This window comes from Ochlerotatus camptorhynchus, unplaced genomic scaffold (genome assembly GCF_037179485.1).
Source record: "Ochlerotatus camptorhynchus isolate MF236.1 unplaced genomic scaffold, CSIRO-AGI_Acam_v1.1 ptg000608l, whole genome shotgun sequence".
Taxonomy (NCBI): Eukaryota; Metazoa; Arthropoda; class Insecta; order Diptera; family Culicidae; genus Ochlerotatus; species Ochlerotatus camptorhynchus.
This window is the reverse complement of record NW_027041088.1, coordinates 56,022-77,967: the sequence shown is the minus strand read 5'-3', so window position 1 is coordinate 77,967 and position 21,946 is coordinate 56,022. Positions and strand designations below refer to the sequence as shown.

General features: G+C 38.3%; 1 protein-coding gene across 1 annotated transcript in view; it reads left to right on the top strand.

Annotated features, from left to right (window-relative positions):
• pb (proboscipedia) overlaps positions 1-21,946 on the top strand; it is a 45,484-nt gene that overhangs the window by 18,559 nt on the left and 4,979 nt on the right. The window contains exon 2 of the mRNA XM_065237354.1: positions 15,401-15,558. Coding sequence (XP_065093426.1) covers positions 15,401-15,558 — 158 coding nt within the window. The remainder of the gene's footprint in view (positions 1-15,400; positions 15,559-21,946) is intronic.

Below are 21,946 nucleotides of genomic sequence, written 5' to 3'. Positions count from 1 at the left end.
TATTTCGTCTACAATGTGCAGACCTCTTCAGTGTCTTGTACTAATACTCGAGTATTAGTACAAGGCACTGAAGAAGTCTGCATATTGTAGACGAAATACGCGTATCTGTCAAGGATAAGCAAATAAGGTAGTGGAATTAAATGGAAATTACTAATCCTTCTCTCTCTCATTATACAGGTATTCCACTAAGACGCCCATATTCATCAGGATATTAAAGTTTGTTCATCTATTGAGCTTAAGGATGCAAATTTAATGCCAAACATTTTCCGAAAAGCTTGCCCATCCGTTCCCCAGAACGGTGCAGATTTTCCTCCAGAAGTTTTCAATATAGCTTAATTTTAAATAAAGCTTGTGCCTTCATTTACCAGCCCAGTGCAAGTTTTCCACCAGAAATTTTCTGTTGATTTCATTTACCAGAGCAATACAAATTAAGCAACAAAAATTTTCTATTAAGCATGCTCCTCCATTCACCAGAACGGTGCACCAAAAATTGTCGGTGAAGTTTGTTTCCCTATGCACCTTTGTGGTGCAATCCCCAGACACCAGAATGGTGCAAATTTTCCACCATAAATTTTCAATGAAGCTTGCATTCATCAGGACGATGCAAATTATGCACCAGAAAAATTAATTAACCTTGCTTCTACATTCACCACAGTAATGCGAACGTTCCACCAGAAATATTCAGTTAAATGTGCACCTCCAAATTTTTAGCGTGATTCATTTTTTCCACCAGAGTTATTCATTTTGATTAGTCCCTCCATGTTTGATGATATTTTTACACCAGAAATATTCAATAAAAAGCTTTCTCTTCGATTTACCACCACGAAGGTGATTTTTTTCAACCTTAAATTTACCCTCTTCTTTTATCCCTCCATGAACCACCTTGAAAAAAAAAATACACCAGAATTTTTTTGTATGCACCACTGTGGTGCAATTTTTTGATCAAAAAACTTCATTGAAGTTTGTCCTTTCATGCACCTTTGTGGTGAAATTTTCAGACACCATCTCAAAGGAATTGACGCAAAAAAAGGTTTCCAGTGCCCTTATAGTATGAAATGAAGTTATTTTACCTTCAAATCAAGTTCTCAAGAAATGAAGTTATTTTATATCATAATTTGGAAATGTGGAAATAAACATCTTATTTATAAAAGGAGGGGCAATTGCCCCACCTTGCCCCACCCTGTGCACGCCAGTGAAACCCAGTCACCATAATCGAGTATCAGTTGGTTGCAAATCGTTCAGGTTGAACCTGAAAAGTTATAAAATAGCGCTGCTGTCGTGCCTCTGCTCATTTCCGCTTCGAACGGCGTTGCAAGCAGGAGCAAGAGGTGGATTATCTGCCCTATCTCTCTGCCGTCGTGCTGAACATTCTCGCCGGCGCTGCGACCGGATGACATCGGGCAGGTGTAGGATGAACCTTGTCGATGTCGTACCGAAGCTTATTTTTGCATCGGACAACGTAGTGGAGATAACGGCGCCGGTGGTGTAGTGGTAAGCGTGATTACCTCTCACCCCAGCAGGCCTGGGTTCAATCCCAGTCGGCGCCGCCGGGATGTTCTGAGGCATAACATCTCTGATCACGCCTTCCTTCGGATGGGAAGTAAAGCCGTTGGTCCCCGGTTCATGAGTTGATGGGTCGATAGGTAGGGTCCAGGTGTAGGAGCTGCCTTCCTGGCACGTCGGTAGCATTGGTGCTCAGCACGGAAAACAAGATCGACGGAAAAAACAAACCAAAGGAAAAAAAAAAAAAAAAAAACGTAGTGGAGATCGAACAATCGGTTTTACAGAAAGAGTTACATTCCTGGGATAAATCAGCGGTATTGACCGATTTTCAGTGAGGCTACAATAATATTTCCCACTTGGGTTCCATTCAAATATTAGTATATTTTTACAAATCTTGTATTCATTCGTATGGATAAATTTCTAAAAACGTTCGCATCTTCGCACATGGCATCTTGTTTATTAGCTGAACCTCGGCATGTTTTTTACTGAGACCCAGCAAAATAAAATACCGAGCTACACTGCACTGAAACACTGCTCTTTACAATTGCCATTCAGAACAAGAAATCGGCATTTCGGCACATGGCATCTTGTTTATTAGCTGAACCTCGGCATGTTTTTTACTGAGACCCAGCAAAATAAAATACCGAGCTACACTGCACTGAAACACTGCTCTTTACAATTGCCATTCAGAACAAGAAATCGGCATTTAGTAGGTGTATATATGTATATTCGAAGCACCTTAATTCGGTTTTTAGCGGCCATATGGCTCTATCATGGTGTTTTGAGTGCCATTGGTCATATTTCGTTGAGTAGATGTGATTTGATATGTCGCTTGATATGGTTATGAGAAATATTAAATTTGACCATATGGAACCATAATCCGGAATATCCAGAACCGGTTCTACGGTCGGCATATGTTTCTATGTTTATCATTTTGAGTGCCATTTGTAGGCCGGAACTTCCGGAACCGATTCCATGGTAGGTATGTGGTCTTATGATTGTTGTCTATCATTTCCGGAAGTTCCACGAAAAAAAAATATGTTGTCGCAATGAAAAGTAAGATATATGTTGAAGATTGAAAAAAAACACCCCCGTGCCAACATATTCATAAATATATAACAAAGAGAAAGGAGCCTGTGCAGGAGCACCACCCTACAAGCAAGAACCACTCACCAGAATGATGTTTTAAAAATTCAAATTTAATCGATCATGGCATCTCTGGGATGAAATGATTTGAAAAAAAAAGTTTGCCCCGGGCTTTTACGGGTTAATGACGTCTGGGAAAAAAAAAGTAGAAAACAATATTTACTTTTCAGAAAAAAATATACACGAAAAAACATTTCAAGTAATTTTGAGTCCAAAATCCAAAAAAGTTTTTTAATCATGAATATTTTTTAAATATGTTTCCTTAAAAAGCTTATTAAAAATGCTACCTTTTGTGAAACTTAAAAAAATAATTAAAATCATACAACATCAACTTTTCACACTAGTGGTGTAATGATAAGCATGATAGACTATCACCCAAAAGGCCTGGGTTCAATCTCAGTCAGCACCGTCGGTATTTTCTGAGGCTTAAAATCTCTGATCACGCCTTCCTTCGGAAAGGAAGTAATGCCGTTGGTTCTCGGTCTATGAGTTGATGCGTGGTAGGGTCTAAGTGTAGGAGCTGCCACCTTGGCGTTGGTAGCATTGGTACTCAGTACGCAAAACAAGATCGACGGAAAACAAACCAAAGAAAAAAAAAAATCAGTTTTCACACTATCGACAGTTGTTTACTTCTTTTGGAGCGCTTTGCCATCGCCGTTGGAATAATGGTCGAAATATAACTGACATTGTGTTTTGCTTGCATGTCAAAATGCAAGCTTCAAGCCCACCCGAAATTGAAAATTTTGTTAAATTACTGGATGCGAATCCTGTTGACAAGGACACTACAAATCGGATTGCGGAGGAGAAGGCGATCTTCATCAAATTTCGGGAACAAGCATCCATTATGCCCTGATACATAACCCGGAGCAATCAACTGTCCATTATGGTAATGTAATGCCAGTGGAGGTACGAATGTCACTTCTGGAGCAACATTCAATAGTGCTAGTGTACACCAGAGGCGTTGGTGCCGGGAAAATACGGGAAAGTAAAGCGTGTCATCCGGGAGAAATTCCTAGTGGAGTAGGGCCTCGACATGTACACAGGTCGGAAAGGGAATTTATTTTATTACGGGAATAAGGACGAATGCTTCCTTTGTGATACTGAGGAGCACCAGATGCATTTCTGCCCCAAGCGGAAGACCCGGAATGAACCAGAAGAGCTACACCAGGACGCTGAAAAGCAGCAACACAAAAAAAAACAACGCAGTAGCAGTATGTACGCTGTTGTGGCTGAAGGTGCGGTGGACAACAACGATCAGGAAACGGAGGAAGCGGTTGAGGTGCTTCTGTTAAAACGATGTCAAGAAGCCAAAATCCCGGTTCAAGTACGCGAACGATTTTTTTCCTTGATTTGTTTTCCGTCGATCTTGTTTTCCATGCTGAGCACCAATGCTACCGACGCCAGGAAGTCAGTTCCCACACCTGGACCCTACCTATCGACCCATCAACTCATGAACCGGCTGGCAACGGCTTTACTTTACTTTTAGGAAGGCATGATCAAAGATGTTATGCCTCAGAAAATAAGTACGCGAACGATGAGGTCTATACGATTGCTTGTATTGACAATAGAAATATACGTAAACGTATAATATTATTGACAATGTTATTGTCAATAATTTCCCTTTGCGTCAATATATTATACGTGTAAGGTTCGCTTATCAGAGAGCTCTTGAATTGTGGAAGATACAAAAATTAGAGAGAAGGAGGAACAGAAGATGAAGGAAAGGAAGGGATTGCGAGCACGGGCGAAAACAGCATTCAATTCACCACCCAGGAAGAAGAACTCATAATAATTTGATTTTTTTTTTTGTATTTTAATATTTACATTTGATTTTAATTGATTTGATTTGATTTTAATATTTACATTTGACAGGTTCATGTGTGTTGAATGGGTGCGATATCCTACGCAGGTGTGGAGGCTGCCTTCCTGCACATTCGATTGCCGTCAATGGATGGCAATCGATGTCCGTCGGTGATTGGCACTAGATTGCGGAACAGAGACCGACGTTAAATAAAGGAAAGACAGCCCATAAAAAAAAATTAAATAAAAAAACTTTCTCGCAGGTTTAAGGTAAATTTCACTTTACCCTAGGTTTAGGAAACTTCGTTTTAGATTATAATTCATAACAAATTTCACTGTTTACCTTCCCACTATAGAGTTTTCCATTTTTCACTAATAAATTATAGATAAATAGGGGAAGCACCGACCGATAGAACGACCTAATTTTAATTGTTATGTTAGTATAAGAAACTGATCTAGTATAATAAGTAATTTTAGGAATAGATGTAAGACGATGGTACTCTTTTCAATCCGACAAATAGGCTTACTCATATCGGGCTTTTCCGTTGCCGCTGCCGTTCCGCTTCCGCTGTCATTGCGCTTGGGCCTTTAACAATTCAAAGAAAAACGAATATTAAAAGCTGCCGCACTTACAAACATCATTTTTTACCTACATCAATTTTACCGCTGAAACACGAAGGCTGAAACCGTGGCCGGTTGAAAAAAAAACTATTAAACGTTAACGGAAAGGAAAATGGAGAAGAAGCAACACATGACGATGGCTGGGATGCTTGCATGAAAAATGAACTGAAATAACAGGTTGCGAAGAGAATGATGGTTTTTATTCTTCATATTCGTATCGTTCATACATTGCTCATTTTCATGAACAGCAATTATACATAGACAGGAGAGTTGTTAAGCGTAGGAACGCTGGAAGAACTAGTGTCAATACAAAACTTCCGTTTTAAGTCTTCTTTCTCAAATAGAATAAAATTAGTCAAAATATCGATTGAATTTAGAGAAACAAATAGTTTATAAATCGCACGGTTTTGTCTGTGTTTTATAGGGCTTCTTTTGTGAGCGTTTTGCTTGCTTTAAACTTAATGATCCTAGAAGAGCTTTTACAGTTATTCAGAAATTTCTATGCCAACCAAGTTTTTCCCTATATTTTCGGAGTATTTTAAATAGTTTAATTAGTGACAAACAAATCAATCCGAACAATGCAAAAGTCAACAAGAATAGTATCCAAGCGCCGTGGAAATCCTCGGATGAGGCCTCATATTCATCAAATCGTGCTCTCCAATGTATTGTGCATATGCGACTGTGTATTACTGAGTTTAATGTGTAACGAAGTCCTGATATTCTTAGAACATAGGATTGCCCAGTGGCGCAAAACTGCCGAAATGTGTGTTTTATTATTTCTGCGAAAAAGCGTTATTTAAGACATTTAGTATCAATAGTGAAGTTTTCCTTTAGGTTTTCCTACATGAGCAGCTCCTTCTTTTTCGAGATAATACGCTGTCTTTTGCAAACCTATGAAGTTTGAGATAATATAACAACAACCCTTATTGCAGAAGGCATAAACTTTCACTCATACATGTTTTTAAATATGTAGGGACGCAGACGTAAACGCGGTCACCAAAGCAACAAAGGTCACTATAATATTCCTTCCCTATTCCTTACTAAATACAAGCACGTGACCGGCGCCGTTATTGATCTTTAAAAAATGGATTCACTAAATCATGTACATTGAGAATGATCGCATTACTACCATACCCGTTAATTTGATTCATTGTGAAGTAGCAACCATTGATATGTGTTTAAACAGTCTAAAGAAAGCTATGCCAATATAAGCATAGTGATATTACAATCGATTTTGGTTATTTAGGGTGATTAAAAAATATTAGATTTCCTCAAATTGTTAAGGCCCAAGCACAATGACAGCGGAAGCGTAACGGCAGCAGCAGCGGAAAAAAAAATTCTATACTACATAAACTCAAAAGCGTTTGACAAGCTCTACCGAATTGCGAATCACTTCTGCGTAAGCTCCGTAGACGTAGGCGCGTTGATTTCGACCGTCGCCAAAGGTTTAACCTGCACCAAAACCGCTTAAGGAACGACCTAGAGTCAGTAAACCGGTTTGAGCTAAACATCTAAATTACGTAAGATACGAAAATCGCGGAAATTACGAACGAGACAACCGTAGGGAAAAAAAACAGCTTATTATCACCAGTGCCACCAAAATAAATGTGATAGCCTATGTTGGCAAGTTGATTAATTTTGATTTCCTCTCTAGATATTCTATTTATTTTACTTCGGAGACGAGCCAGCCAACGGCTGAAAGTCTCCTTAATAAAAATATAAAAAAAAATATATATTTATTTTACTGTTGAGCTTTGTTTCAATTTAGTTATTTTACCGCACGTATTAATCATTTCAAAATTTCACAACCCTACCGAACAAATTCTAAACTACATAAGCTCAAAACACTTTTTCCTAACTGATTGTTAAATTATAAACGGTATATGCTCCAACTATGCTCACACTCTTCCACTATATCGCACCACAAAAATAAGTACACGGCGAATGAGAACGACCCAAATTTGAGTTTAGTTCACTCATAATCTCCAAAAGTGCGGAACTCAGCGATGAATAAATTTGCTTCATGTTTTCCCAGGTTTTTCCAGGATTTTCCAGGGAACAATTCCCGAATTTGAGATAAGTGAAGATTGGATTCACGCGAAATTCAGCTCAAAGAAACGTACTATTCGTCGAGTACTGAGCTTTGCAATCTCGATGCTCATAATTGTATATGACATGTTTGTTTTCTTATGTCAAAGATGGATTCCGTAACGTATAACATTAGTTAGTTTTAAGTGTGTAGTTAAAAAAGGCCTGGCTATTCTTTCTTTGCTAATTGTAGAAGTGAAGAGATAATGTTCATTGTTCTCTAGTTAACAACGATAACTAAATTAATCATTCCTAAAAGACCGTGCTAGAGCTTAAGTTAATATCGGGAGTGCTAATAGCAATTCTGTGTCATGCAAGCTTTTATTGATTATTGAGCTGGCCATAAGATGCATTCAAGGATAGCTCAAATAAAATGGACAGTGACAGGTACATGGTTCGAATCCCATGCAACGCCATAGATGTAATAAATTGTCTAATATAATTGTCAGTGCTGATATAATATGCACGTGCTATCTTTGTCAGTATCGACAGTAAAGAAAACAATCACTAAAATCATCCTGCTCCATTCTTATTTTCTGGTTAATTTGTCCTTAGTTCGATTATCGTTTAACAAATGCATAATAGTAGAATATATATCCCTAACCTCGGTCTAATATCTAGCCTTCAATAGATGAAGGGAATATAAGTATCCCCCGGTGAACGCGGCTTGTAGTTTGGTCCATGCAGATATATAACCATGAAATTATAGTGAAATTACCATATACTGTATTGTTGCCATTTATCCCAACTATAAATAAATCTTATTGATCAAATGCCTTAGGACTCCCTCAATTTGTTTACCACATACTATCTGAGGGTTTACAATACATTTATGTATTATCGTAAATTGCAACAATACGCAAGTATTAAAATACATCGAACAGATTCTCTAAACAATACCATTTTACTGCAGAACAGCTTATAGCCATATAGCACTGTATACAGTTGAAAACAAGCTTAATGTGCTTTTAAACACCTAAATTAATCGATGGATTTAATCTGAATTAATTGATGAGTGTTTTAGTAGATCAATTGTATACCTTATTACGGTGTTTTTTTCTTTTTTAGCTCTACTACTTTTATATCACTTTTACTTTCACTAATTAACCATTTACTTTCACAATCACTTAAAAAAAACTATAGCAGATACATATACTACTTGCAAACTTCTTCTAGAACAGACACTGAAGAAGTTTGCTAGTAGTAAATGGTATACGTATCTGTTATTGCTTTTTTTAAAGTGATAGTGAAAGTGAATAGTGAATTAGTGAAAGTGACATGATAAATTTAGTATGACAGTGAAATATTGATTTTCGATATTTAATACAACTCGACTTCCTTTTTTATGGTAAACATAATAGTTTTATTTGTTTTAATACTGTAGCACCCATCGCTGTTGTTTGGCTATGGTTCAACAACAACACTATTGAAGTGATTTCTTGTACTGAGAATGGGATATCCACCATTTCAACTTACCTCCTTGTACTCATTTCGATTTTCTCCATAGGGGGCTGTTCATTAACTACGCAGACAGTTCTGGAATTCTAGACCCCCTCCCTTTGCGTAGACAATTGTCCATACACAATTTTTAAAATTCGCTCTTCATCATTAAATAATTGAAAATTACGGGGATTCAGTTATTGAATTTCAAAGTCAGAGCAAAAGTTCGTATACAAGTTCTCCACCTGTTCAATGTTTTGATAGTAAGCTACATAGTTAAGGTACACCGGGCAAGTTGAAACGGTACGTATATCTCTTAGTGTAATTGAATATTAACTGTAATTATTTTTGAGAGGCATTGTGTACTACCGCAAACTACTATATTAAAAACAATCTCAGTGATTATTCACTTCCGCTAGATTCTACCGTTTCAATTTCCCCACGCGTTTCAACTTGCCGCGGAGTAGGGTTATCGATTTTGGTTGGACCTATATGTTATTTTCGCACTGCGACTAAATGTATGCCGTGTTTTTTCTATGAATATAACATATGGACTTGAAAACTGTGTGTTTGGTGAAAAAGTCTAACTTTCTAGTTTCTAATAATACTAAAGAATGAATAATGTTCTCAAAATAGGATTTTATTGAAACGCGGGTTCGTAATCACACAAGCACTCCTGAGTAATTGCGCTAATTGGAAACAGTTGATAGAGCTTCTTTCTCTATGATGCACGGTATATGCATTTAGGTTAACATCCGACGTCCCTCCTTTTTTACATATTCTGCACAAAAAATCCTTTCTAAGCCCCGCCCCTGACAGGATTTCCCGCTGTTTTTTTTTATAAATGGGGCGGAGCAGAAAGTATCTTTTGTGCAGAATATGTTAAAAAGGATGAACTTCTGATGTTAATCTAATTGCATATAAAGAGGTACCAGATATGTATGGGGATAATTGCCAACCACACCATCCCCCATATAAACTGTCGACGTCGTCAAGCCCCTTATTTGAACGGGACCCAAGTCTCCTTCCACCTCATCGTTGGCTTTTAAGGTGATCACGCCGTGATCCACCTTTAACCGCTGACTTGCTCCTGCTTACTGTAGGACCCAGTGCCACGCCGTCCGAAGCGGTAATGAGCAGAGGCAGTATAGTAGTAAAATTTACGTTTATCTGCTGTTTTTTTAAGATTCAACGTTTGGTTTTATATTTCAATTGGTTAACCTTTGGCTCTTCAACTTTTGACGTAGAACTACGTCTTTGTCGACTATACTGGGGTGCAAATCAAAAAATATTTGTGGTGAAGGAGTGTTAGGTTTTGAACGCTTGTAACTTTGTCATTTATAGATGAAATTTAAATCCAAATACGCCAATCGATCGGATATTACATTACAAAACGGCTGAAATAAATATTTTTCTAATTTTTCTGTAATTAAACTTTTGAAAATGTACAAATGATAATTTTATCACTGTTTTCATGAAATAATCCTTTTTCCCAAACCCAGTCATCATAAACGAATACCACTTGGTTGCACATCATTCTGCTTGAACCTGAAAAGAAATATATCAGCGCTGCTCTCCTGCCTCTGTTCATTACCGTTTCGGACGGCGTGGCACTAGGTCCTGTAGCAAGCAGGACCAAGTCAGGTGCCAAAGGTGGATCACGGCGTGTCCACCACAATGAGGAATGAGACTTGAAAAAACGTGCATGTAAAACCCCCTCCCCCTTAACAACCTCTCTCCCTCCCCCCTTAACATAACCCGAAAAAGACATGGACTTTGACGATCATTTTTTTCCGGGACATAAATTTTAAGCAGACCACAATTATGTATAAACAATTAATTTTTTACATGTAGAGCCAACATTTTCAAAAAAAAAAAAAAAAAATACTGAACAGGAGACATACACTCGATGAATTACCAACAACTGACTGTAAAACATATCTGGTACCTCTATATATGAAATTATATTAACATCCAAAGTCCATCCTTTTTTTTTCCATATTCTGCACAAAAGAAACTTTTTGCTCCGCCCCATTAATATTGAAATGGCGGGAAATCCCTTCAGTTGCTGGGCTAATAATGTATGTTTTGTGCAGAATATGCAAAAAAGGAGGGACTTTGGATGTATTTTTTCTGCAAAATATGTAATAAAAGGATTGACGTCGAATGTTAACCTAAATGCATATATCATGCATCATAGATATAGATAGATAAATAGGTTCTACGTCATACTGCGGTCGTGTCTAGGACACAACCCTTTAATTTTTTTTTCTAGTTAATTGGTTATTCTAATGTGATGATTTTTTTTTTTTTTTTTTTTTCCTTTATTTACAAGGCTTTTAGCCATTGGCTGGTTCGCCTTGGGAAATGTGATGATTACGTTTAGCGCTAATTGACAGGATGCCCTTTTATGGGATTGTTTTCTTTTTTTTTTCCTTTGGTTTGTTTTTTCCGTCGATCTTGTTTTCCGTGCTGAGCACCAATGCTACCGACGTGCCAGGAAAGCAGCTTCCATACCATGACCCTACCTATCGACCCATCAACTCATGAACCGGGGACCAACGGCTTTACTTCCCATCCGAAGGAAGGCGTGATCAGAGATGCTATGCCTCAGAACATCCCGGCGGCGCCGACTGGTATTGATCCCAGGCCTGCTGGGGTGAGAGGTAATCACGCTTAACACTACACCACCGGCGCCGTTGGATTGTTTTCGTTTGAAAAAAAAATTTATAACCTTCCTACTTGAGCACAATAACCCTAATAACCCAATAACCCTACCTAACTACTTAAACTAGGTTGCCAAATCACGAATGATCTGGTGGTTTGATCGCAGACAGGCGACTCTGAACCTTTCCAGCGTGGAAGTCTTTCACTACTCGAGTGTTTGAAGACCGGCCAGGTGGTGGATCTCAGAATTACGAGTTCGCGGTGAACTGTTAAGGATCATTCTGAGGGTCTTGTTATGGATCCTCTGAAGCTTTAGGTGGTGGCACTTAGCACTACTCTCCTAGATTGACATACAGCAAGCTTGTTTTTGAGGAACAGGGTGGACTTCCTGTTTATCAGAGGGTAGAGCGACCTGATCAAGATGTTACACTTGGTCTTGTCCACATGGGATCGGAATAGCAATTCACTATCGAGGGTGAGACCAAGGTAGACTACTTCACTCGACCATTCAATTGGAATGCTATCAAGATGGACCTTGACGTTAGCAGGCGGAACAAGCCGAGGTGAATTCGAGTGTGGAAACAGAATGGTTTGTGTTTTAGCTGCATTGATACAAATCTTCCAGCTCTTGAAATAATCGGACAGAACATCCATGCCTGATTGTAGTTTACTCGCCAGAGCACGGATCACTCGCCCCTTATAGATGATGGAGGTGTCATCTGCGAACATTGCGTAGATCCGGATCGGACGCGTTGCGGCAAAGTGACAGCTAAATCTATTGTCTAACTGTCAAATTTACGTCAACGCAACGCAAACGGATCTAATGTGGGTGGCCCTTGACAGGATACCACCATCCAGCAGGGGAGGAACGTCTGACGTGAAAATGTTGAATAGGATAGGTATAGGAGCTAAAAATCTCCTTAATAAAGGACTAAAAAAAAAGAATATGGTAGGCCCAAGCAGGCTACCCTGAGAGACCCTATCATCAACGTGGAACGTATCAGAGGGGACATTGTTCAAGTAGACCTGGAATGATCTGCTCGACAAGTAATTTTTGATGATCTTCACGAGGTAGATCGGAAAGTTGTATCGATGCAACTTGTACACTAGGCCATCATGCCAGACATTGTCGAACGCCTTCTCGACGTCCAACAATGCCATGGCAGATGTATTGGAAACTGACTTGTTCCGCTTGATGATGTTAGTAACCGAGTTGGTAGATGGTAGAGTGGCCTTTCCTAAACCCGAATTGCTCTTTGTGAAAGATGTTATTATCATTTGAAAACACCAGCAAACTTTTAGAATAGCTTCGACATGGAGGACAAGAGGCTGATGGAGCGATAGCTTTTGGCACTGGTAGGATCTTTGCCAGGCTTGTGTATTGGAACCACTTTGGCTAGCTTCCAGCATGCAGAAAAGTAGCCAAGATCCAAACATTTGTTGAAGATAACGTTAAGATGGTTGAAGAACTCAATACTCAAGTTTTTCAACTCGAGGTTGACTACACCATCCATACCCGTGGCCTTCATGTTTTTAGTGCTTCTAACAGCTGCTATCACCTCATCAGTCGATATTTACTATCATCATGCACTACTACAGGGGTTTCAGCGACTCTAGACATTGCCTCCAGTACGGCAGGCTGATGGGGACTCACCATGGTTTGGCCAAGATTATGTCAATTCACAAAATGTTGGCCAAGAGCATTGGCCTTTTCAACTGGGGTTATGAGTAGGGGTGGGTCCGAGTTCTGGTCAACAGAGGAAAGCGGAGGGATCGGTCTCGACTTATTTTTTAAAATGTTGGTCATCTTCCAAAATGGTTTTGCACAATCTGGGAGAGAGCTAATCTTGTTGGCAAAATCGTTATTTATGAGTTCCAGGATGACCTGGATAATTTTGGTTAGCCTATTGACATCGGTCTTCAAGTGGAGCAGCCCTGAACGCTAAAACTGCCTACAAATGGTGTTCCGGAGCCTGATAAGATCTTTGGTTGGGCTGTCAAGGTTCAGAGTATGACTCACCTGTCTGAATGCTGGTACGTGTTGCTCCTTGGCACGGGGTATCGCCTCTTCGATGGCTTGCAGACACCGATCGACTTCTTCGAAAGACTCCGGTAGAACGTCGTAGTCGATTGCTGTGTCCACACAGTGCTGGTACTGCTGCCAGTTGACACGATGGTAATTTCGCCGGGAAACTTGAAACCTATTGGCCGAGGAACCTACTTCGGCCACCACCGGATAGTGGTCCGAGCTCAGTTCCTGATAGACGATAGGTTGAGAGATGTTATCGCCAATGTTGCTGATGAAGATGTCGATGGTAGCATCCTCCGGATCGACTCAACCGGGTAGGAGTGTCCGGACACAGGATTTTGCAGTGGGCTTCCTGCAGATCGTTGTACAAGATTGTGCCGTTCTGGTTACGCCGACTATTGCCCCAGGCTTGATGCTTGGCATTCAGGTTGCCAGCGATGATGAAATGTTGCCACCGTCGTGTTAGCTTGATGATGTCTCTTTGGAGGTCTGCGGCCGAGCTGTCCCTAATGTTGGTTTGCTTGGGACAGTAGACCGCGATGATGGTGATTGGACCAAGCGATGTGCTCACCTCAACTCCTATGGCTTCGATAGTTTTGAGCTGGAAGCTTGGAAGTCCCCGGCAGCTGAGGTTCCGTCTCGCAGCGATGGCCACTGAACGGAGAATCGTCGACAGGCTCACCTGAGACAGCACCAGCGTATGATAAACCAGGGGCTGTGGAGGAACCTGGAATTGGCTGGGCTGCAGCATGAGCAGAGGCACGACAGCAGCGCTGTTTTATATCATTTCAGGTTCAAGCAGCACGATGTGCAACCAAGTGGCACTCGATTATGACGACTGGGTTTGAGAAAAAAAAAGAAAACAGCGATAAAATTATCATTTGTTCATTTGTCAGAAGTAATTTAAGGAAAAATGGAAAAAAAAAATATTTAATTCAGCAGATTTTAAATGTAACATCCTATTGATTGGCTTATTTGAATTTTAATTTCTTTTTTAAATGACAAAGTTGCAAGCGTTCAAAACCTATTTCACCACACATATTTTCTGATTTGCACCCCAGTATAGTCGACAAAGACGTAGTTCTACGTCAAAAGAACCTAATACTAAAGGTTGCGTGCAGGAAGATAATTTTGTGTTAAACGGCTTGAAGTAGTTGGCATTAGACCACATAGAAACAAAGTACTTACTACTCAAACTACTCAATATTAAGATGTGCATCACTTACTCAATTTAAACTTCCCGCACGGAAGACCTTATGGTGGGTTGTTTTATTCTTCTTTTTTAACAACAAACAGTACAAATAGTACATGCAAAAATAGTAAGTTAAAAGAACTCAACCGTTGGGTAGATTTGTTTTTCCGTGCAGAACTTTGTCCGTTGGATTCTTTTTGTATCAGTTACTGTACGTCTCTAATAATCATCGCTGGTGGACTAGTGTTCGAGAGTGTCACAGTGTGTTGTTGCAGGCCCGGCTGATTCTGAAGTGCAGTGTTAACCTTAATATGTTAAACCATACTAGTCTTTTACCCTTTTATCATTGCCGCTCATTTGGTAACAGTGATGTGTATTCCGAAAATAAATATTGTAAGCAAACATGTTTTCAACAGCATTTCTAATTCATGATGTAGAATACATAAGTGTGTTTTTGAAATATTATTTACTTTCATAATGCATTGCACTGTGTGGTCGTGAGATGATCCATTTAGCTTTCATTTTGATTCTAAAAGCAACATGGCTTTTTTTAATTTGTTATTAAGGAGATTTTTAGCCTATGGCTAGTTCATCTCCGCGAAAGCAACATTGCTTTTGTTTTCTGGATAACCTATATTATTGTTTTCGTTCGAAACATTGCATAAACGCAATATTTGTTGTAAGAAACATATGCAGAGGATGTAAGAAATCCACACTAACATTGAAAAACTGTGTTCTTAGGCAGTTTTTGCTGTTATTTATGAATGCAAATAAGCATACACTTATTCTCACGTGATTTGTATTTTTTATGATAAGTTGCTCACATTAGATTCTGACCACTATTTTTTCTCTGTTGAACCCATGTTTAAGATACGAGGTATAAACAATTCCTTCAACCAAATTTTTATTTGCAGCAGAATTTGTGGCTGAAAACGGATTGCCCAGACGCCTCAGGACCGCATATACCAACACCCAATTACTGGAGCTGGAGAAAGAATTTCATTTTAACAAATATTTATGTCGCCCGAGAAGGATAGAAATTGCTGCGAGCTTGGACCTCACCGAACGCCAGGTATTGACTTACTTTATTGAAATTGTTTTTTATGTCTCTACTACGGGCATTCTTTGAACTTAACATAATATAGTAGAGCATTTTTTTAGATCAAAATTGTTGTTGTTGTCGAATTAAATGTTATTAAAATTGTGTCAAAAAAAACGAAACACAAAGCGCTGATGAGTTATGCAAACAATATTAGAAATGCATATTTTTTGACACAAATCAAATGAAAAGCCTGTAATACATTCCACAACCAAAGTTAATTAGTACTTAAGTTATCTATATACATACCAAAATAAATTTCTATCTGTCTGCCTTTTGTCTGTCTGTCTGTCTATCTGTCTGTCTGTGTGTCTGTCTGTCTGTCTGACCATTATAGACTCGGAAACTACTGAGCCGATCGGCGTGAAAAATTGTATGCAGAAGTTTTTGGGGCAGGGAAAGGTTCTTATGATGGTTTGAGACCCCCCCCCCATGTAAAGGGGGGCTCCCATACAAATGAAACAGAAATTTCTACATAACTCGAGAACTAATCAAGCAAATAGAACCAAATTTGGCATGTGAAGGTCATAGGGGGTAGCTACGAGTGGGAGGGGCTACGTACAATATAGCATGCTTTTTTTAAATTGGCGCATAATATTGCTAACATTGAATGCCGAGCAAGATCGGGCACACGCAGATAGTGAATAATAAATGACAATGCTTTTAATTTTGTTTTACTTTCATTTAGCAGTATAAGGCCAATAATACTCTCTCACGTCGTTTCTAGAGATGAACTAGCCTCAGGCTAAAAATCTCTTTAATAAAGTTTGAAAAAAAAAAATCTTATGTCGTTTTGGCTGGTGAGTATCTTTAATCCAGACGAAAAATGCCGGTACAGAAAAAAGTTTTTCTTTAGATGTAAATTTAATAAAAATGGTCTTATCTGTCTTATTTTGTAACATTTTTCTTTTTGGTTTTAAAGAATAATTTAATCATGAATAGTTTTCAAACACGAAAAATTTCTGAAAAAGGCTTCGTGCAAAATAAAATGACAAGTAGCCAGTCAATTGAAAGTGAATCCTAGACAAAATGATTCGTAGCTGGCTATATGTTGTCAACATTATATTCATCGTGATATACAGTGCGACTTAACGGGTGTTCAATAAAAAATGAGAATTGAAAAAAAAATTCAACGGATTCAGTATATTTTTATTAAAAACATAATGTTTATTCTTCAAAAAAATGTCAATGAATATTCGAGAAGGGGCCCTGGTCAGCCGTACGACGCAATTTAGTCGCGATGCTATTCCTAAATAGAGATAATAATAATAATAATAATAATAATAATAGTCGCGATGCTCTTACAAGAGCGCTGGACGGTATTGAAATCATTCTCATATTTTATTGAACACCCGTTATATTTAATCAAACAATATTCATCAAACATTACAGTAAAATTTAATGCGTGCTGTTCTGGAAATGTACGGAACAGAATATTAATCTTTTCAGCATAATGGAGCTTATGTCCACATAACCAATCTTAAGAAACGGTGGATGTGTTTAAGGCAGCGATTCCAAAGTTATGGGACGATAAATGTATATGTTGCGTGCCGCTTGTTTTGACTTCAACTGAGAGTAGATTTTATTATGTACCGTCAGTGGGTGACATTGAACTAAAACATATAGTGTTCCATAATAAATTTGAAGCATATGAATATATTCATCAATGATATATTTACGACTGGCATAGACATGGTTGAATGAAATTTAAATCTCATTTTACTTAAATCATATAGATAATGGCCCAATGTCACCCCTTATGTGATCCAATGTACTATCTCAGGCCCAATGTCACCCCGACTGCTGATATTCTACGTACAAATGACCTCTGGGAATTAAATCCGAATAAATTAAATTTCTCACAGAAATATATGGTATGGTTTTTGTACGAATTCAAGTCCAAAGGTTGTGAATTTTGTATTGAAATCAAAGACAGTAAAAAAAAAAACAACGAAACCTTACCCCCAAGCTCCTCCCCTGATCCTATCCTTTGACAATGTACCTCTCTTACCTCGGGTAAGTCGCGAGTATTCGGCCCAACTCCTACTAGACATAAAATTAAGTGAATTTTGTTACAAACAAAGAACAATGAACTATCGGTTCCGTAATGCTAACGCGATTGAACCTTCCAAATAAACGAACTAGTTAAATAAAAAATAAAGAAAATAAAAAAAAAAAAAAAATTGCAATAAAATAACAATATATTACAATACATTATATTGTTGACCGTAGGCGCCAGTGGTGTAGTGGTAAGCGTGATTACTTCTCACCCCAGTAGGCCTGGGTTAAATCCCATGCAATATATGCAGTACATATCAAGTCAACATGAAGTAAATGCGACTAATCTGTTCTCAATGATGACAAAGTGTAACCTTTTGGTGTCGATCCTATGTTATCAATTGGTTGAACTGCAACTGAGTTGCCATACAATATTGACCGAAAGTTACGACCTGTTAAGTTCGTGCGGAAAAGTTGTTACACTGAAACTTTATTTTTATGACAAATATGTTACTTGGCAAACTTTTTTTTATCTTTGTTTAAGAGATTTTCAGCTATGGCTAATGGCAAACTATTTTATTTATTTATTTATTTATTTATTTGTTCATATCATAGAACTATATAGTGTAACTATCAAACCGAGTGTACACAGAAGATTTTTTTCTTCGAATCATATATGACCAGAAATATGATAATAATTATATTAAAATATATGATGGCGCATTTATTTTATGAATATCAATTTTCCAACTTCACCGTAAATATGAAACTGCATAGCATTGGTGCTCAGTACGGAAAACAAGATCGACGGAAAAAAATCAAGGAAAAAAATATCAACGCCCCAATATGTTTATGCCGTAAAGGTACTCTGTAAAACAATATTAATCGCCAAAATTAGCCAAAAGTTATTAAACGATACAAGTTAACTTATTTATGATTGTATGTAATCCAATATTGATATTTCGTCACTACTGTGTAACTAGTTTTGTAACATTGAATTGGTTACATATCAACTCACATCTTGCGCTATTTTGGTTGCATTGCTATTGCCTTCATGGTTGCTGTAATGAATTTGGTCACAAAATAGTGGCAGCAACTTGTATGTGACAACATGTGCTACTTGAGAGGTATGGGAGCTGCCTCCCTGGCGTCGGTGCTAGGTGCACGGAAAACAAATCAAGGAAAAAAAAATGTTGACCGTTAAACCTATTGTAATTGTATAGCATTGGTCAAATGATAAAATTGTCACCATAATAGGTTAATAATAAATCAAATGTTATCAAAATGTTAAATGATATAAAAACAATAAAAAATTGTAATGAGATCAGTAAAAAAAATCGTTATCGTTACGGTAATTAACAACCTCCCTTCTTATTGTAAAAATCCCATTTACAATAGATTAAATTTTACGAAACAATAAGTTCTATTACATTTTTATTGTTAAGGACATTTTTTTTTTATTTTTCTGATTGCTTGAGGAAAACTATTTGGAAGTGAATAGTTCTCCAATCAAAGTTCAGAACAGGTAAAGCATGACAATTACCGGCACCCGCCCGTCTTCTCCGTTACCCGATATTGTTGATGCAACATTTACTTAATGTGAGGCCAGCGACTCACCGACACCGCATAGATGCTACAGAGTTAGTTAGTTGGATAGAATATAGGTCATGATTTTCTTAAGCAGGTTTTTCGACCATAGTAATTGTTTTGACTTGGATGAGCTTGGGAATAAATCCACGATCTTCTACTTTTTTTTTCCTTGATTTGTTTTCCGTTGATTTTGTTTCCGTGCTGAGCGCCAATGCTACCGACGCATGGAGGCAGGTCCCACACATGGACTCTACCTATCGACCCATCAACTCATGAACCGGGGACCAACGGCTTTACTTCCCTTCCGAAGGAAGGCGTGATCAGTGCCTCAGAACATCCCGGCGGCGCCGACTGGGATTGAACCCAGGCCTCCTGGGGTGAGAGGTAATCACGCTAACCACTATATCATCGGCGCCGCTAAATCTTCTACTCAGTAAGCAAACTCGACTGCCGCCAAGCCAGCTGGGTACCCCCTAGCGTGGGTAGATCACTTTTTCGTGGTACGTTACGGGATGTAAGATCTACCACTGATTTCTAGTCTAGTAGGGTTGCCTGGACCGAGGATGATCTTGAAACAAGGAAACAATGAGTTAGTTTGTCTTCATCTATGTGATTCCTAATCTTCTATTCGTTGTTCCCTAGTTTGAAGTGGTTAAGACTAGGGTTCTGATGCATGGTCATTGACCTTTCAATGACAATGTATCAAAACCGAATACTTCATCATTTTTCAATAGTGATGGAGTAATACAACATGCACTAAACTAAGGACACGGGATATACTACAATAGATCTAATTACTGGTCGCAGTGGTTTTATGTTCCGAACAGAGGAAAAAAATAGCCAGCTGGGTTTCTCAATTTGAATTCCAATCCTTTCTAAAAGATACCTATATAAATAAACAAAAAGAAGGGTCTCACCCGAAAGATCCCATTTACTCCAGCCATGTGTGATAAAAACACTTGGAAAGGCATTCGGCCAGTTCTGAGGACTAGTTACTCCAACGACGGTCAATAAACATGATGATGGGGAATATATACCAATCCGCTGCATAAGGAACGAATGTTCTCCTTTTAAATGCTGGGATTTTTTTTAACTTTATTTTAGAAATTTTTTGCCGAAGGCTAGTTCATCCCTGAAATACTGGGATTGCCGGTCGTAAAAAGCCCGTCTTTTGAACCACCACAGGAAACCTTTCACGAAACACGATCCGCACTCCCGTCACTGCCGTTTGGGTGGCAGAATATGAACATAAAACAAAACTAGTCCCAAATCCTGGAGACACAGCGCTTCCAGGGAAAAAGTCAGCAAGTCGATCAACATACTGCTGCCCGTCTTGAAGCAAACTTCCTTGTGTTCCATTCTTTAAATTACAACATACAAAAAGAGGTTTCCTTTTTAACATATTTTTATTTAGATAATAGGATTCATATGTCCCTGAAATGGGTCTAATAAGCAGCAACTAATAATAAATTAAAAAAAAAAAACAGTAACTAAACTTATAATTCTCACATGAAAACCTTTCATGAACATGGATTAAATATCGGCCTACTGTCCCCATCTTAGGTCCAACAATGGATGTAACTTTAGTCACTCGAAAACAGGCCTTGAAATGAGATTGCTGGATGTTTTTTCTTTCAACGCACTCTGGGTCACTGTTATGCATAACACAATTCTTTTCATTTTTAGTAGTAATATCACTTTGTAAATTCAACAAACTTCGTTCTAAAAAAAAAACCTTGCTGTTGTTCCAGCGAGCGTAGAACAGCAAGAGAAGATGCTGGTGCAAAGCATTCATTCCATGAAATGTTGCAGACATTCCATGAAATGTTGCAAATATTGTATACTAAAGCCCATTTTTGTAAATAGGGTTGCTCCCAAGGCAAACCAGCCAATGGCTGAAAGCCTTGTAAATAAAGAAAAAAAAAATAGGGTTGCTTGCACTCAATTTCTATAAAAAAATGTTTTTCGGAATTATGAAATGATAAGATATTATAATGATGATTATTACTTGTAAGATACAAGAAAAGGTTGCAAACAAGACACATAAAACCTATCATTTTTGCTTTCAGTGCGTCACAATATGCGATTTTACGATTTGTTAGCGCTCACTCTGAGTGAACGCTCATGAGTCATATTTTCGCTGATTGTGACGCACTGATAGCGACATTGGCAGGTTTTATGTGTCAAATACATACATTTCATCGGATTATTATTATTATTTAGCTTTATTTAGGAGGCTTTCAGCCTTAGGCTGGTTCGCCTCCAAAGCACATTTCATCGGAGATAAACCAGCCATAGGCTAAAAATCTCCTTAAAAAAGAATTTAAAAAAATATATTTCAACCTCTTATTGTTTCTGGGTCCCATCATCTTCATCTTTGCATATCAAGCTTATTGCTTATCGCATATTAGCTTCTTGTGTGCTCTCAACTTAGTGTTCTAAATGCACTGCCACAGTTATTAATTGAGAGCTTTCGATGTCAATAGCAATGCACGAATTTGTATATTGCGTGGCAAGCACAATGATACTCTATGCCCAGGGAAGTCGAGAAAATTTCCAACCCGAAAGATTACCTCGAACCGGACCGGGAATCGAACCCGCCGCCTCCGGCTTGGTAATACCGTGCCTTTACTTACTAGGCTATGAGGCCCCTAAACTGTATTTTGGACCCATCTATATTCCTTTTTCATGGGAATCGAAAAAAAAAATGTTTATTTTAGTGCTTGGTTCATAACTTCGTGGGAGTAGCAGCAGATAGAAAAATCGTTACTTG